The sequence below is a fragment of the Vombatus ursinus genome, unplaced genomic scaffold, assembly GCF_900497805.2.
Source record: "Vombatus ursinus unplaced genomic scaffold, bare-nosed wombat genome assembly UNPS02014830.1, whole genome shotgun sequence".
Taxonomy (NCBI): Eukaryota; Metazoa; Chordata; class Mammalia; order Diprotodontia; family Vombatidae; genus Vombatus; species Vombatus ursinus.
This window is the reverse complement of record NW_020954608.1, coordinates 10,938,259-10,956,886: the sequence shown is the minus strand read 5'-3', so window position 1 is coordinate 10,956,886 and position 18,628 is coordinate 10,938,259. Positions and strand designations below refer to the sequence as shown.

The 18,628-nt window shown below is 40.4% G+C and overlaps 1 protein-coding gene across 1 annotated transcript in view; it reads left to right on the top strand.

Moving 5' to 3' along the window:
• Positions 1-1,050: 1,050 nt before the first annotated feature.
• Positions 1,051-18,628, top strand: part of CDHR3 (cadherin related family member 3) — a gene marked incomplete at its 5' end in the record, with an annotated part of 104,345 nt that continues 86,767 nt past the window's right edge. The window contains 3 exons of the mRNA XM_027838885.1: positions 1,051-1,132; positions 9,856-10,058; positions 17,459-17,627. Coding sequence (XP_027694686.1) covers positions 1,051-1,132; positions 9,856-10,058; positions 17,459-17,627 — 454 coding nt within the window. The remainder of the gene's footprint in view (positions 1,133-9,855; positions 10,059-17,458; positions 17,628-18,628) is intronic.

The window sequence follows — 18,628 nt, the reverse complement described above, 5'->3', positions numbered from 1 at the left end:
GATAGATCAAGTTTGAGAAGTCTATGAGACAGCCTGTTTGAAATATCCAATAGGCAGTTGGTGTTGTGGGTCTGGAGCTGAGGATGCTGAGGATTGAGAAAAAACCATCTGAGGTGACAATTAAGAGATCATTGCTAACTTCAGAGTGAGTAGTTTCAATTGAGTAAAACTAGATATTACTCAGTATTGAGAAGCAACTGAAGGGAGAGGAAGCAAAAGCCAGGGATGTAATCAACTTCATCCTGGAGTTTTTCTGAGAAAGGAAGGCATGATGGTCTTTAAGGATGGGGTAACTTGGGCTTGTAGAGAAGCAGCAGGGTATGAACCAAGAGGTAAGAAAAGATTGAAGGTCAAAGAGAGAAAGGGTTAGAAGTTAGACCAGAGAGGTGAGTGATGTGCCTAAGTCCACACAGATAGTAAATGGTAGAGCTGGGACTCTAGGTCTTTTGATTCTTAAGCTGTCATTATGCTTTCCCATTAAACCAGGCTGCCCCTCTTATCAGAAGCAGCTAGGTGGCACAGTGGATAGAGCATTGAACTTGAACTCTGGAAGTCCTGAATTCAAATTTAGCCTTAGAAACTTACCAGCAGTGTAACCCTGGGCAAGTTACTTAACCTCTGTCTGCCTTAGTTTCCTCATCTGTAAAATGAGGATAATAATAGCACCTCCTCCCAGGGTTGAGAGGATCAAATGAGACAATAATGGTGAAACATAGCGTAGTGCCTAGCACATAGTAAATGCTATAAATGTTAGCTATCATTATTATTATTATCACATTAGAGTGAGAAGAGAAATGAAATTCTTTGAGAGTCCTTTTAAGAGAAGAGTTGCATGATAACTAACACATCTGATACTCAGGTACCATTCAGCCCATGTGTACGTCAGCCCAAAGCAGGTGACTGGAGAACAATAAGTCAGCTGTGTTTAGAATCTCCCTTAGATACAAGTGAGAGGTTTTGTTTGATTTCTTACTTGGTAGCAGGACCAAGAGGGAAAAAAAAAAGATGAATGAGACATGCTTTGGGAGATTGGAATCAGCTTCTCACTAATATGCTGGCCCCTGGAACAACAGTGAGCTAAGAAACATGCATGAAACAGTCTGTCTCCTTGTCCTGCTAGCGATGTTATCTGGTAAGAACCCAGTCTCATTGCTCATTTTACTTTGGATGTACTGTATAGTCTATTCCAGTTTATTGAACGAGATGGTTGCTCTTATAATGTCTTCAGGGGATTAAATTGCATGGAGTTGAAAGTCAACAGCTTAAAAGAAGATCAGGAGATGCTCTGTTAAGCCAGAAATGGTTTTGACATTGAATTAGCTGGTTTGGAACCTGAGACTGTTTCAAGAACTAGGAAGAATTTTTTTAAAAAAATTTCTTCTGAACTTAGCAAACCTCAAATAAAACAGGCATTTCCAAATACATTGTAGAACAGAAAAACGGGATTGTGCATGAAACTGCAGATCTCTATTATGTAGAGTTTGCTTTTCTTTTTAAAGAGATCCCAAATTCAACATGTAACTTTCAAAATTGTACTGTCTGTGAGTCTTTCTGACGCCCCCTTCTGTCCTCTTTTGTGTATTTAAAAATACTTCACTGATAATTTTTCCTTCTTTCTTTCTTTCTTTCCTTCCTTCCTTCCATTTTCCTTCTTTCTTTCCTTCCTCTTTCTCTCTTTCTTTTTCCCTTGGGCTACACTTTCCCTATTCCTAATCCCTCCCACTCACTTCTCCCAAACAGAAAGAAAAAAAAAGCCTTGGTCTTCTCTAAGAAGCCACACCAATTTGTTGAGTTTGCCTCAGCTTTGCTTATATTTCTCCTACCGTTTTCATTGGGCTGCAGATGAAGTTCTTAAAAGGACTTGAGGGAAAAAAAGACACTTTTGTGATTTTCGCTTGGGCATGATGAAGGAGTTGAGACCTCAGTTAGGGGTTGGACTAGATGACCTCCAAGGTCCCTTCTACGTCTAGGTCTCTGAGTCTACATTTCTTCATGGTTTTGTAAGTCCATTCTTTCAGAAGATTCTGAAATTCTTCAACCCATTCAATTCAACAGATCCAGGAGAATGTAAGCTCCTCAAAAGGGGACTGTTCTTTGCTTTTATCTTTATATCTCCAGTGCTCAGTATAATGCCTTGTACAAAGTAAGTATTTATTAAATATTTTCCAGATTGGAGAAGAGTATGTGAGAGGATTATGTTTGTTTGTTTGTTTGTTTTTTTGGTTTTTTTAGGCAATTAGGGTTAAGTGACTTGCCCAGGGTCACACAGCTAGTAAGTGTCAAGTGTTTGGTCTGAGACCGGATTTGAACTCAGGTCCTCCTGACTTCAGGGCTGGTGCTCTATCCACTGGGCCACCTAGCTGCCCTGTGAGAGGATTATGGTGTAGGGAATAGCATCTGGAATTTAGAAGTAGAAAGAGCTTGGTCAAATAATAATAGGTAGCATTTACATAGGCCAGCTAGGTGGCAAAGTGGATAGAGTACCAGTCCTGGAGTCAGGAGGACCTGAGTTCAAATTCTATCTCAGATACTTGCCAGCTGTGTGACCCTGGGCAAGTCACTTAATCCTGTTTGCCTCAGTTTCTTCATCTGCAAAATGAGTTGGAGAAGGAAATGGTAAACCACTCTAGTATCTTTGTCAAATAAAACAAACAAACCCAAATAGGGTCATGAAGAGTCAGATACAACTAATCAACTAAACAACAATGACAACAAAACATTTATATAGTGTGTTAATGTTTGCAAAGCACTTTACAATAATATCTCATTTCATTGTTATAACCTGGAAGACAAGTGCTGCTATCTCCCAACATTATAGATAAGGAAACTGAGGCTGAGTGACTTGCCCAGGGTCACATACCCACTAGGTATCTCAGGCCAGATTTGAATTCTGTTGAATTCTGACTGTGAGCAAAGCACTTAACTATAAGCAGCTGTCTAAGAATATAAGTCTGCGATGGTGGAGAGTGTTTCCTTATCTGGGTTCCCTATATTGGTGAAATTACAAGTTCAGGCCTTAAACTTAAAAATTATGCCAGAAATAGAAATTTTAAAAGGATGAGTTAAAGGTAAAATATTTGATCCCGCAATCAAAAAGGGATTCCTGGAGTTTCCCAATGAAAGGAGTGACAATGTCAGACCAAGTGCTTAAGAAAAATCTCTTTGACAGCTGTGTGGAGGATGATTTAGGGAGGAAAGAAACTTGAGGCTGGAAGCCCCGTTAAGAGGTTATTGCGAATAGTCCAGGGGAAATGGGCTTAAGGCCAGAGCTAGGGTGGCGTCTCTGTGAGTGGAAAGAAGGGTATGGATGTGGGAGGTGTTACAAAGGTAGAAATGACAAGAGGCTATATGGGCGACCAAGGAGTCCAGGACAAAACCAAGGTGGCAAATTCCTAGCCTGGGAGACTGGAAGGCTGATGGTACTCTCTACAGCTATGAGAAAGTTTGGAAGAGGGATGGGTATGGGGAGGGAACAATTAATGAGGTCTGTTTTGGACATGTTGAGTTTGAGATGTCTATGGGACCCAAGGATCTCAGAGAAAAGATAATTTAATGAGTTCTGCAATACAGACCCATGCCTGTTCATCCTGTGTGACTCCCTGTGCCCCACCATGCAAAACACAAAAGAAGGGAAACAGGGCTCTTACTGGTGTAAATACACTGGGATCTTGCATGGGGAAGGAGAAGGTGACTTGGAGTAGATGAGGATAAATGAAGTTGTGTTTGAGACAAGACATTTTGAGGAAGGTGTGACCCATCTTCCCACTCTCCCAAATAATTGATCATAAACTCCTTGGGATCAATTCACAGCCCTCTTAGGCCATGGCTCTCCAGAAGGCCTAGTCCCCACTTTGAAGACCACTGATCTAGTCCATCCCTCTGTTGTTGTTAATCCTTTGTTTCAAAGAGGACCAATGACATTGCTGGTGATGTCCTGACTTGTATGTGAATTGTATTTAAGTGAGGCAATTTTGCACAAAGTCAATAGACTCACTTTTTCTTCCTGAGTCATTGAAGTCCAGTGGCAGGACAAAAGTCAAGATGACTGATGATGGCCCAGGATGCAGTGGATAACCTTGGTGGCTTTGATGTCTGACTAGCTTTAAGTACTCCACAGCTCCTGCTTCAGCTACCTTCATGGCCATTGGAACAAATTGTTCTCATCTACCCATTCTGCTGGGGAAAGTCTTCACATGCTTGGGGTAGACATTTCCCAACTCATTGACAGGTTTGAGGCCTCAACCTGGTTTAACCCATCTGCTGAGATGGTTTACTGGAGTGTGGCCACTGAACATGCTACAACTTCTTAGAACCACAGGTAAGACATAGTCCATCTTTCTATGTCCAGCAAAGAATAAGGTTTAACCCTCAGTAAGTGTTTAATTGAATCTAAACACCTGAGTTATGAGTGTCATGTATACTAAATATTAGGTAGATGATATATGGGCTCTGTGTTAGTTACTTTACCATGGCACCAAGACCTCTAGGTAGAGTTTCTGTATATATAGGATACTGTAGTTCATTAATTATATTTTTCCCTGGAAAGTGTATTTGAAAACATAATTTTAGATCATTCCTATGTTGCCAGAGAGAGTTAGCAAATACTCGGTGAGCTCCGCCTCTGAGCAGTACTGTATTAGTACCTGAGGTCAGAGCTAAAGGTTTTATCTTCTGAACCTACCAGTCAGGGAGGGGAAAAAAGATTCCATCGTATATTTATGAAATCATATTCCGTGTCTGTAGTATATGGATGATAAGCATCCTAGTAAGAAATTTTTGAAGAGAACCTTAAGGATGATTCCACAGCTGTGGCTATTAAGGCCTAATTTATTCTACAACACTAGCTTTAAGTGAGACGTCCCTATTTGTAAATTACTGGAATGGGCCTAATACAAGGGAAACAAGATAGACACATCATCCATCCAGATCTTAATCACAATTGAGGAGATGTTTCAGTGAGTCCAGTGATTGATAATAAATCTTTTACATATTATTTCTTTTTTTTGGGTATGCTTCAAGTAATTCTAATTTGAATCTTAATTAAGATGCATTTGTAAGTCAAATTCCATTAAAGTCTGTCTCTCTCTTGCTCTCTTGTCTCACAGACCACCAAAGTTTGGGAGAACGCTCTGATAGAAAAGTTGGCGGTATAGTGAGGCATGTTGAGCTGAGAGTCAAGAGACCTCCGTTCCAGCCCATTTCTCTTGCTAACTAGCTGTGTGTCCTTGGGTCACTCACTTCCCTACTGGGCTTCAGATTCACCATCTATAAAAGGAGGAAGTTTGACTAAATGATCTCTAAGGTCGCTTTCATTTTTAACATTTCATGATCAAGGAATTGGAGAGCCCAAGATATGAGTATGAAAATGGAGTATATGTGAACCAGTCTTTTTATATATTCTATCCTGTCAAATCCCTGCCCTCTGTGGTGGAAGATATTGACAGATGCTGGTGGTTAGAGGCAATCAATAGGGCTCAAGGGGAGCAAGGGAATAAGCATTTATTTAGCACCTACCGCATGCCAGGCACTGTGCTAAGCACTTTACAAATATTATCTCATTTGATCCTTACAACAACACTGCAAGGTAAGTGCTGTTAATATTTTCATCTTACCATTGAGGAAACTGAGGCAGAGAGATGTTAAGTGATTTGTGCAGGTCCCACAGCTAGTGTCTGATGCCAGGTTTGAACTCAGGCCTTTCTGACCTCAGGCCCAGTACTCTATCCACTGCACCACCCAGCTGCCTCAAGGGAAATAACCTTGGTAAATGAAAGTGTGGTCCAAGTATTAAACAGAGATAGCAAACAGAATGTCCTTATAGATCAAGCCATAATGGGATAATTAAATCCAAAGGGTTCATTAACAGAAAAGAAAGGGAGTTTGTAGTAGTGTAATAACACCTAGGAAGTCAACATCAAGTCAGGAAGAAAATATGAGGAAGGATGATAATGGATTTCAGTGAAATGACGGTTTGACTCACAACTCCTCTGCCTGGGTTTTTTTTTTTTTATGATGGTGACATGCTAGCCATATCATATTTCCTTATGATGCTGTAGTTCTGGGCCTGAACTGCAAAACTCCCTTTGTTGTCATTACATTTCCTCATTCCAAGTGAATGGAGAGTCTCAGAAGACAAAACTCTGAATTTGTAAGACTGTAAGTTTGGAGTCCAGCTGTTGGTCTTTAAGTTTGGTTGACAACTTTGCACAACCCTTCCTCGCTTAAATCCAGTTCACGGGCAAGTCAAGACATCCCCCATAGTGGAAAATGAAGGATGGACAAGAACAGCTATTGTACATGTTATGTAGGCGACAAGAGAATGGTCACACCTAATGACACCCTAACTGCATTGAGAGAAGGATTAGGATTTCTCTTGGACCTTTGGGAGATTGTGGCTAAGAGGGAGCCCTTTTCTTTTTCCTCTTCAAAGTCATTCTCTACCCCAAATGTTCATATGAACTATATGTGCCCGACTTCTGGTAGAGCATTCTAAGCTCATATTGGTCTGATCAGGCAGTCAGACACAATGTAACTTGACTCCAACATAGTGATGTCATTTTGGTCTTCTTCGAGAATGAAAGACAAAAACCAACCAACCAACTCAATGTCATCCAGGAGTAGCTTTATGCATAGACAAAAATGTAGTGATCATGTTGTGATTTGAGAGACATTGTAACAACTCTACCACAATACCTGAAGTTACATTGGGATTCATATCTTTGAGCAAAGCACCTGCCCTTGTTGGCCTTTGTCTCAAGGTTTCCCAGACTTTCTTAGATCTAGAAATGAATGAGACCAACTCCCTCATTTTATAGATGAGTTGCCTGAGGTCCAGAGAGATCAAGTGACTTATCCACTGAGATGAAGTGGCAATTCACAGATTCATATTTTTAGCTCCTGTGACTCCAAATGTATCACTATTCTAATCACATCACACTGCCGCCCCTCATATGAAATACAACTTGAGGCAAGTGATAGAGCTCCCCCTTACTTACTATTTTGTTGAAAATGAATGAGTTCAGTCAATTAATCAATAAATATATAGTTGTTGGACATCTCGGATTTACCTCTAGGAGGCAAAGTTAAGATCAACTCAATGACTCTCAAATATTATGGCAAAATACTGTACTATGGACATGCATATCAATCTCTCTGTACAGGAACCAGTTTGTAAATGTGATACATTTCAAAACTACATTTATAAGTTGGTTGCATGGGTCTGGGAATGCATTTTCTCTTGGGAGCAATGCTAACTGTAATGAGTAGGTCCCCAATTTAGCCCACAAATTTACCCATAATATGTTTAAAATATAACCATAGAAGCTAATTTGTCCGAGACCAGTGTAAATCCTGTCGATTCTTAAATCAACTCATTTTTCTTTAATGGGTCTCACACAAGTAATAATGGTGGGTTTTTAGGTACACTAAATACTGAAGTTAGAGTCATCTGCAGTTTGGGTGGAACCAGGGTTCTTTTTCCTTTTTTGACCAATGACCACCCTGCATACTTTGACTTTGGAGAGAGGAAGAAGCATAGAAATAGTACTATGTGGGGATAAATGAGGAGATAAGAAGGGGGTTAATGATCCTACCTATAAGACCTGCATTAAAGGAGAGGGAGGGAGGAGCTGCCTCTGAAATCCATCTTCCCTCCCCTTTCCTTTGTACTTATCATTTTGCCACTGCAGATCTCACCTTGGACCTCTCAAGGAGGTGAGAAGTGAGATCCAGGGCTGGGCAAGGGGGGTTCCAAGCAAAAATGGGGTCAGCCATGGAAAAAGAGAAGGGGAATCATTAAGGCATAAAATCTTGGAAGTGACCATAGAGATCAGTAGAAGTAGAGGGCAATCCTGAGAGGCACATGCATCATGAAAGAAAGGGACTTCCTACAACCAACCACCTGGCTATGCCAGCTGTTCTTGATGTAAGAAACATATGTGAATCAAGCATGAATAAATCAAGGACCGACTATAATTACAGGTCTAATCCTCAAATAATCCCAAGGAGTAAAGCATTTTCTTTGTGACAAAAGTGTTCATAAGCAGGAAGGAAATTGACTCCTTTAAGCAACAGAAATACCAGGTAATCTGTAGGTTGTAATTTCATAGGATCCAAGGATTTAAAGCTGGAAAGGACATTATTGATAATCTCGTTCAACCCCTGGCTTTATTTCATTTTTTAAGTTTTATTGATAACTTTTGTTCTTATGTAAGAGTCATTTTTGGACATAACACCCACTCCCAGAGAAAAACACTTGAGCAAAACCAAAGCAAAGATCATGTCTGACATTGCATGCAACACCCTGTACCCATAGTCTCCCACTTCTACAAGGAAAAGAGGAAAGTTTGCTTCTAAATCTCTTTTCTAGCCCTTTATTTTATGGATGAAGAAACTGAGGCCTAGGAAAAGTGAAATGATTTGCCCCAAATTTATTTTTAATAGTATTTTATTTTTTTCCCCAATTACATGTCAAGACAATTTTTAGCATTCATTTTTACAAGATTTTCAGTTCCAGATTTTTCTCCTTCCTCTCTCCTCTTCCTAAAATGGTAGGCAATTTGATATAGGTTGTACATGTTCTATCATGTAGAATATATTTCCATATTAATTGTGAAAGAAGAAACAGATCAAAAGAAAAAAAACACAATAAAGAATAAAGTAACTGGAAAAGTATGCTTCAGTCTGCATTCAGAGTCCATCAGTTCTTTATCTGGATGTGAATAGCATTTTTCTTCATGAGTCCTTTGTACTTGTCTTGGATCGTTGTGTTGCTGAGAAGTTGATCATCACAAAATGCTGCTGTTACAGCATACAATGTTTTCCTGGTCCTGCTCATTTCACTTTGCATCAGTTCATTATATTTATATACTACACCTTGTTCAGCCATTCCCCAATTGACAGGTATTCCCATAATTTCCAATATTTTACCACCATGAAAAGGGCTGCTATAAATATATTTGTACATGTAGGTTCTTTCCCCTTTTTTATGATCTCTTTGGGATATCGACCTAGTAGTGGTATTGCTGGATCAAAGGTTATGGACAGTTTGGTTGCCTTTGGGGCATAGTTCCAAACTGCTTTCCAGAATGGTTGGATCAGTTCACAAATCCACCAATGATGCATTAGTGGCCATCTTTTCAGAAACTGTGTATTACTGCTTTTGGCTTAATATGAGGGGAAGGAAAAGAAGGGGAAAAGAGCCAGAAGGGGTCTAAGCAATCATCTTGCTAGTTCAACATCTTCATTTTACAGGAAAACAAGGTCCAGAGAGATTAAATTACTTGTCCAAAATCACACAGCCAGAAAGTGTCTTAAGTCAGAATTATGAAGAAGCAGTTCCTACCATAAAAACAATTTTGGGGACATCAGAAAGTCTTAGCTTTTACCTTTTCGGACAGGGAAGATGACAAAACAAATTAAAGTCTGATTACAACTCCAAGCCACCAGACTCTTAACAGAATGCTTCGTATTCTGAAGCAGCATAGCAATGTAACTAAAGTATTAGGGAGTGTATTAGACTCAGGACAGGAAGTCCTGTGCTCAAATGTGATTTTAGTGTGTGATGTGACCATGGGCAAGTCACATATTTCATAGCCACAGCTTCCTCAGCTGGAAAATGAAGGGATTGTACTAAATGGCCTCAGTGGCTCCTTTTAGCTCTAAATCTTATCCCTGACACTAGCTATGTTATCCTGGGCAAGTCACTGAACCCCTTAGTTTTTTCATCTGAAAAATGGGGATGAAAATAACACTTCTAAGTACCTAATGGTTGTGACTCTAAAATGAAAACCTTTGCACATTTGAAAGCACTATACCTATGCTGTTTATTATTTTATATTTGTTCTCAATTTTTAGGGGGAGATTGTCTACAACTAAACCAGTTTCCAGCGAGCTGCTTTGTCGGAGAGAATGTTTCACCTGGCACTAGAGTCTACAGCTTTAATGTGACCTTATCACCATCAGCATCGCCTGTGAGCTTTGGGTTTCCTTTGATAGTAAATTCAAGTCCTCTGACTCAAGCTTTCTGTATTAATGGATTATCAGAGAAAAGCTTTGAAGTAAGTCTCCTCAACTCTCCTAGCTCATCAAGGGGCAGATGGTTTGGTTTGGATTTTCTGTTGCACAGGAAAATTTGTTACCGATGACAAGACTTGGGTTGAATTCTTGATAAAGGAAAGTTTATTCCTCTCACAACTCTTCTCCTTATCATCCTTTCAGGCAGTGTTTTTCTTCAGGGGCTCTAGGAATTTTGTTTGTAGTCATAAGAGTCTCTGGAGAGAGTGCTCTGGTAGAGATGTCACATTACATGTGCATCTGGAGCACTTTGCACCAGAGACTCATTGACCATACATTTGATAGCACTCTCTCTTTTTCCTCAAGTCCATCCCTCTGAAGACCAACGACCAACCTCTTTGCCAGATATGACTTATTACTGATAGCACCTGGCACGGTGGAGTGGAAACAATTTGGGTGTGGAGTCACAGAGACTAGAGCTGGAAGAACTTAAAAGTTGAGTTCAACTTCCTTGTTTTAGAGTTGAAGGCTGAGACCAAGGGATATTAAGTGATTAGCTCATGGTCACATGTGTCAAGAAGCAGAATTTGAACCCAGATCCTTTTACTTCAGAGCTGATGCTCTTTCCATTGTACCACACTGAATCTGGAGCCCTTGGTTAGATTCCTGGTTCAATCACTTATTATATGACCTTTGGCAAAACACAATCTCTCTGAATCTCATCTTCCTTTTCTATAAAACAGAGATGATAATACTCTCATTATATAGCTTAAATTGTGACTGGAGGAAAGTGCTTTGTAAACCATAAAGTACTGTAGAAGGAGTCATTGTGATTATCCCATGGGAGGTGTTAGGATAGCAGGTGAGATGGTAGGATTGTTTGCTATGGGTAGACCTTCCTGAAAACTGATAGCAGGTAAGATGGCAGAGTTATTTGCTGTGGACAGTTTAGACCTTCCTGTAGCTCAGATGATCACTCAAGTTCCTTGCCAGCTCTTATTCTGATTGTGTGGTTCTTTTTTTTTTTTTTAATAATTTTGGACATGTTGAGTTTTGTTTTATTTATTTATTTATTTTAGGCAATTGGGGTTAAGTGACTTGCCCAGGGTCACACAGCTGGTAAGTGTCAAGTGTTTGGACTGAGGATTTGAACTCAGGTCCTCCTGACTTCAGGGCCGGTGCTCTATTCACTGTGCCACCTAGCTGCCCCGTGGTTCATTTTTTCATTGTGGTTTCACAAAGTGACAAAGACTTTTCTATATTTTTGGAATTTTATTTTTTAATCTCAACCCCTCAATTAAAAAAAAGAAAAAAAGACCCTTGCATTTATATATATATATATATATATATATGCATATATGTGTATGTAAGCATGCACGTATATCTAGCCAAGCAAAACCAATTCCCTCATTGACCATATCAAAAAATGTATATGTCATTCTGCCTCTTTAGCCCTTCACTTCTCTATCAGGAGGTTGGTAACCTATTTCATCACCAATTCTCTGGAATTATGGTCAGTCATTGCATTGATCAGAATTCTTCTGTCTTTCAAAGTCATTTGTCTTTATAATGTTGACGTTATTATATAAATTTTTCTCCTGGTACTGCTCAATTCACTTGGTTTCATCTCATACCAGGAAGACTTGTTTTCTATCGAAAGCACATGTCACTAATAACGAAATGCCACATCAAAGAACTCTAAATATATAGGCGCCTAGGTTCCGACTACATAAATATTTTCCCTTTAGAATAGATAAACCAAGTATAATAAACATTCACTTTTAAGAGGGACAGTCACATCTGCTTACAGTTATTTAGCTTTCCATTTCTTCTGAGTGATTCCCAAAGTTGCCATTTCCCCTTAAGCCAGGGTACTAGTCTGCTTTTTAAATTTCCAGCTGAAATAGAAAATGTAGTTCTGCAGTAACTAATGTCTCCCATGGAGATAGATGTCAAAAACCTATAATGATAGGTTTGCTCATTTTAGCTCTAGCTCATTCTTATCCAGCAGTTCACAGTGTTTCCATCACAATAGCTCTGTGAGGTCAGTATTGAAAATAAAATCATCTGGATTTTTCAGGTGGCGCAGTGGATAAAGCTCGGGCCTTGGAGTCAGGAGGACCTGAGTTCAAATCTGGCCTCAGATGCTTCACACTTACTAGCTGTGTGACCTTGGGCAAGTCACTTAACCCCAACTGCCTCATCAAAAAAAAAAAGAAAAAAGAAAAAGAAAAAAAGACAAAAAAAACAAATCTAGGGTTCTTTCAAGTACATCACATGGCCTCTCCTGACCCTGGATCTGGTATCGCCTATCACCTAGTTCTTTGCCTGAGTCCCCAAGGTCTACCTTGCCATGGTATGTGGAGTTTCTGGCTGTTTGGCATGGTGCAGGGCAAGCTCAAACCCAACATGCCTAAATCCAAATGAGCTATCTTCCTTCTGAAATCATCTCCCTTTCTCAACTTCTGCCTTTCTACCATTTGCAACACCATTCATTCCTCAGGTCTTCCAGGTGCAAATCCTTGAGATCATCTTTGATTTCTCCTTTCAACCCTCTATATTCAGTCCTATTGATGTTTTTGTGGGTAATATCTCTCAGAGCTATTTCATCTCACCTCCCAGTGCCATCATGCCTCATCACCTCCTCCCTGGACTGCTACTGACCTTCTTGCCTCTAGCTTCATCTTCTCCAGATATTATGCAGACCATTTCTTGGTTGTTTATTATGTCACTTTTCTGCTTTTGCTGTTCAGTCATTTTTTTCAGTCATGTCCGACTCTTTGTGATCCATTTTTTGGGGTTTTCTTGGCAAAGATACTGGAGTGGTTTCCCATTTCCTTCTCCAGCTCATTTTACAAATGGGGAAACTGAGGTAAACAGGATTAAGTGACTTGCCCAAGGTCACACAGCTAATAAGTGTCTTAGGCAGGATTTTAACTTAGGTCTTCCTGACTCCAGGCCCAGTACTCTATCCACTGTACCACCCAGTTGCCCCAGAGTTCTCACTAGAGCTATATTACTGAACCTCTAACTGCGGTTAGGAGATCGCCATCTAACTGCCCATTTGGAACATCAAACGACACATGCAGACCCGAACCCATCACCTCTACAAAACTTGTCCTTCCCCCTAGCCTCTCTATTTCTTCCTTTTTCCCTCCTTCCCTCTCCCCCCCATTCTTTTTTCTTCCTTCCTTTCTCCCTTCCTCCCTCTCTTCTTTCCTTCCTTCCTTCTTTTTTTCTTTTTCTTCTTTCATTTTCTTTCTTCCTTTTTTCCTCCCTCCCTTTCTTCCTCCCTCCCTTCCTTCTATCTTCCCTTTCTTGCTTTTTTTTTTTAAGACTAGGTCTCCCTATCTCTTCCAGGTGCTACTCATGGGCCTGATCCTACTCTGATCAGCATGGGAGCTTTGATCTATTTTGTTTCCGACCTCTTGCCCCTCCCTAAGCAACTGAGTCATTTTCAGTTCCCAGAGGACTCGCCATATTAATACCGAACTTCATGCAGACACCTGATCAGTTTAGCCCACTGCAGCTCAGAACTCCTGAGCTCAGGAGAACTGCCAGCCTCAGTCTCCCTGATAGCTGGGGTGACAGGCCTGCACCACCATGTCTAACTATTTCTACTGAATTGGGATCCTGATAGAATCACAAGGTTAGAACCATGGACCAAATCTGCTTAGATGAAATTTAATAGACAGGTAGCATGTTGGATCAAATGCTGGACATGGAGTCAGGAAGGTCAGTGTTCAAATCTTGCCTCAGACACTTACTTAGCTGTGTGGCCTTGGACAAGTCACTTACTGTTTCTGTGCTTCAGTCTTCTCATCTGTAAAATTAGGCCATTGAACTTGATCATCTCTAAGGTCCATTCAATATCTAAATCTATGATCCTATGAAATATAAATTCTTATATACGTCTAAAACATATCAACTGCATGAATTTCAACTTAGGGAAGATACAGCTAGTCAATAGTTCATGGGGGACGGAGGAAGCTGTGGATTGAAAGCTCAAGGTGAACAAACAGTATCAAATAACAGATAACAGAGGCAGCTAGGTGGCACAGTGGGTAGAGCTCCAGCCTTGGAGTCAGGAGGACCTGAGTTCAAATCTGCCCTTAGATACTTACTAGCTGTGTGACTCTGGGCAAGTCGCTTAACCCTGATTGCCTCACAAACAAAACAAAACAAAATAACAGATAACAGCTGGGCTTCAATCATTGAAGCTCAGTGTTCAGAAGGACAAACAACATCAGTCACAACAAGAGAGGTAAAACCCTCCCGTCCTGCTTGGTTTACATCTGGACTGCTGTGCTCAGTTCTGTGGGGGAGGGGTTGCAACTTAGGAACATTGACGAAATTGGAATGAGTCCGGTGGCGGGTGCCGTGGAGAACGAGGAGACTAGGAAACACATCATACGGCCATTGGACGGAAGAAATGGGGATGTTTGGCTTAGCCTAAGTAGGAGTGTAACCCTGGTCTTCTGCCGATGGAAGTGCTCTCCACTTCCTCTGATTTGCTGGTTCTTCCTAGAACCCGCATTTTAAGGAAAAGGCCCAAGCCAGCCATGTCTTCCTACTCTTCAGGCTCCACTTCTGGCTCCAGACTTTCTCTATCATGCCTCTGTACCAGTCCTCCCTCTCATCATCTTTCCAGCTCCCTTTTATGAAATTTCTTTCCCCATTAGAATGTAAGATCCTTGAGGGCAGAGGCTAGCTTTCTTTCTGCTTATATCTCCATTCCCAGCATTTAGCATAGTGCCTGGCACATAGCAAGCATTCAACTCAAACTCATTGACTTGATCAAACTTAAAAAAAAAAAAAAGACTTAGGAGAGCCATGACACCTGTTGAAGAGAACTTGTTTTGCTTAGTGCCAGATCATTGAACTAGGAACAGTGGTAGTTATTTGGCCTAACATGAGAAAAAAAAAAACAACTTCTTAACAATCAGAGCTCTCTAAGAGGGGAATGAGCTTCACTGGAGAGCTTCAAGCTGGCTAACTACTTGTTAAGGATGATGTAGAAAAAACTCTTAATTAGGTATGGTTTGGACTACATAACCTCAGAGGTTATTTTGAATCCTAAGAATCTATTGGCTTCTTTCCAATTTCTCTCCATTCCAATCCATCTTTCATCCCAAAGCTAAAGTGTTTTTCCTGTCCTGTCTTGTCCTGTACTGTCCTGCACTGACCTGATCACATCACTCTCTTACTCTTCAATGATTCATTTTCTGCTGAATAAAGTTATTAGCCTAGTATTCAATGCCTTTGACAGTCTGCTTTGTGACATCCTGTTTCCTCTTCTGATGAAATCAGTGTGCTATCTAAACTGAACTACTCATGGGTTCCTTTTCTCTTCTGCCCTCTCCTATTATTGTGGTTTTGCTCAGGCCATTCTATATCTGTGACATTTTTCCTTCAAGGAATGAATCAGGTCCCATTTTTTTTTCAATTCAATACTTCAGTCCAATTAATCCTTCCTTCCCAGCACTCCATGCTCATTTCCACCTTTGCGCCTTAGCTCTTACGGTAACCAAATCTTAAGGATGTTACACTTTCTTCAACGCCAGGGTCAAAGTTCATCTCCCCTATGAAGCCTTGACTAACCTCAGCTACAGTGGACTTTTTATTTTCTGAATTTGTATAGTCTTCTAGTCTACACCACTAGCAGCTGGGGGCAGCTAGGTGGTGAAGTGGTTAGATCACTGGTCCTGGAGACAGGAAGACCTGGGTTTAAATCCAGCCACAGATACTTACTAGCTGTGTGACCCTAGGCAAGTCACCAACCCCTGTTTGCCTAAAAAAAAAAAAGTCCTTCCTGGATGACTGCCTTGTTGTGATGGAGGAACTTGGATAGCTCAATGAAATTATGAGGTTACTGTGCAGGGTTACCCAAGACGGACAAGTCATAGTGGACAGCTCTGACAAAAAAGGGGGTGATCCACGTGAGAAGGAAATGGCAAACCACTCCAGTATCTTTGCCAAGAAAACCCCATGGAAAAAAATAGTGCATGTGGTCACAAAAGTCAGCCATGACTGGATGACTTGAACAACCCCAGCAAGTCTACACTACATTGACAATCCAGCTCCTGGTTATGTGGTTCTTTATTTGTTTCATGTAGGCATATTTTTCCTCCCCAAATAGAGTATAAGCTTCTCAAAGAGAGGGGCCTTAGATCTATTTCTTTTGTATTTCTGTATCATTTCCTGCAAATGTTTAATAATAATAATAACAATGACATTTTTTTTAGCTCTATGCTTTAAAAAAAATGCTCTTCACCATAGCCCACACTGATGACCAGCTACATTTCCATGGACCACATCCAGAGAAACTAAGTCCCACTGGATGTTAGTGCATATCCGAGCTGTGTTAAGGCAAAGTAAACTTCCCATTGTTAACTGTTCAATAGCTTGTGAGTGCCTCATTTCAGGCCAATATTGAACCCAAACTAAGAGAGAGCTGGTGTTAGTGTCACCTATGAAGGAGCATCTTTAGATGGTTGAAAGTATTGGACCATTTTCCAGACACAATCCAGGCCACTTTCCACCACCTCCTATTCAATTGTGTATCCATTTTAGTCTTACAGACAAGAAAATTAAGGTAATTTCAGGGAAGATAAATTACTTTTTCACAGTGTTTAAACTCACAACCTTTAGCTGTCCAATGTGGCACTTACTCTATGATGCTATTTGGGGGTGGGGGCAGGGACAAAGAGGAATCATACCTGTGATTTCATTGGTATAGGGAAATCCCAGGGAGGAAACTCCCTCTCCCAATGCAGGTTAGCACCTATTCTGCAACTTTTAGTCTTAAAGAATTGTCTGGAGTAGAGGGGGCGGGGGAGAAACAAGCATTTATTAAGCACTTGTTATATACCAGGTACTGTGCTAAGCACTTTACAAATATTATCTTGTTTGATCCTCATAATAACCCTGGGAGGTAGGCACTATTATTATCCCCATTTTACAGTGGAGGAAACTGAAGCAGGTAAAAGTTAAATGATTTGTGCAGGCTAGTAAGTGTCTGAGGTCACATTTCAACTCAGGTCTTCTGGACTTCAGGCCCAGTGAAGTATCCATTGAGCCACTTTACTGCCTCTAAGGAGAGGTTGAGTGATTTGCCCAAGGTCACTCATCTGTGTGGGACATGAGCCTAGGTCTTATATGTGACCCTGACTCTCTATCCACTTATCTGCTATGCTGTAACAGTCTCTCAAAAGTTTATGTCACTATGTGCCTTTGTGGTCAGCCTATTTAAGTACTAATGTTCTTTCAGTTAGGGGTGTTTGAAATGGATAATGCTAATTAAGTCTAGGCCCTTTGACTGCCAAGGAAAAGATCATTCACAAACCATTCATTATTGATTCCTTGAAAAGATCCCATTTCAAATCTATATCTAAACCTCCCTTCTTTTCACTGTCCCACTAATAACCTTTATTTTGTTTTTCAGGTAGTCACCACTGGGAACCCTCCACTTGATTTTGAAACAATGCCAAAGAGGTTTCAATTGCAGGTTTATGTTAAAGATGAAGCTGGTGCAATGGACCTAGGACTCTTGACTGTCCAGTTAAAAGATGTTAATGAGCCTCCTCTGTTTCTAGACAACTTGGCAAAAGGAAGTAAGATATGGTGTATCTGTGACGTAGAATGAAAAATAGTGTTTGGGATTCTGGGAGACAGATAAAAATGATTAAACAAACAGATGTTTTCAGTGGAGAAGGCTACTCCAGACAGAAAGTAAAGGACAGAAAAATAAAGGAACAACTACATCTTTCTAGTCATCAATCCCTCTCCCCTTTCTTTATACTTGGGTGGTAAAAAAACAAACGACTGACTTACCCAAAGAAGCAGTGGACAGAGTGTAGTAGTCAGGTCCAATTTTGAAGTATTCCTTGGCCATCTTCCCATCTTTCCCCTCAAAACTAACCTCTTTTCCTTTTTCACAAGGCCCTTTTCCCACTCCAGACATGAGTTCAGTCTTCCAGTCAACTGGCTCTTAGCTACTTCTTCTTACAATGTTAAAAAAAAATTCACAAATTAGCAGCAAAACCATTTAAGGTATAAGAACTCCCAAGGGTATTTTTAACACGTTAAAATAGGATTTTTGGAGACAGGAAAACCTCACGCCAAAGAGTTTCTAAGGGTGACCTAGTGATTTTTACCTTCCCTCAGTCCCTGCTGGAACACTGAGAGAATGAGAATTTAGTACACCAGCTCTGAAAAGCCTTCTGAGCCGAATGTATGGTTCCCTATAATTTGTTTGAAGGCACCCTGTAAATAGGGTGTTTCTTCGTATGTCAACATTTTGTTGGTTTGGGAGCTCAGTCAACTGATGGATTTAGATTGTAACCCTTCTTCAATTTAGTAGAGTTGTCTGAGGTGCACAGAAATTAAATGACTTGCTCAAAGTCACACAGCAAAGGGAGTTGAAACCTGGGTCCTCCTGACTCAAGATTCAGCCCAATAAGTCAGTCTGCCTGTCTACTTGTTTCTAATTACATCCTGATTCCTCAGGTTTGATAAATTAGGCCATACTTGGGAAACTTTGGTTTCTTATTTGTGTTTCTTAAGTGCATCAGAATAACATACTTGCTTTATATCTTTAAATGTTATTATACTT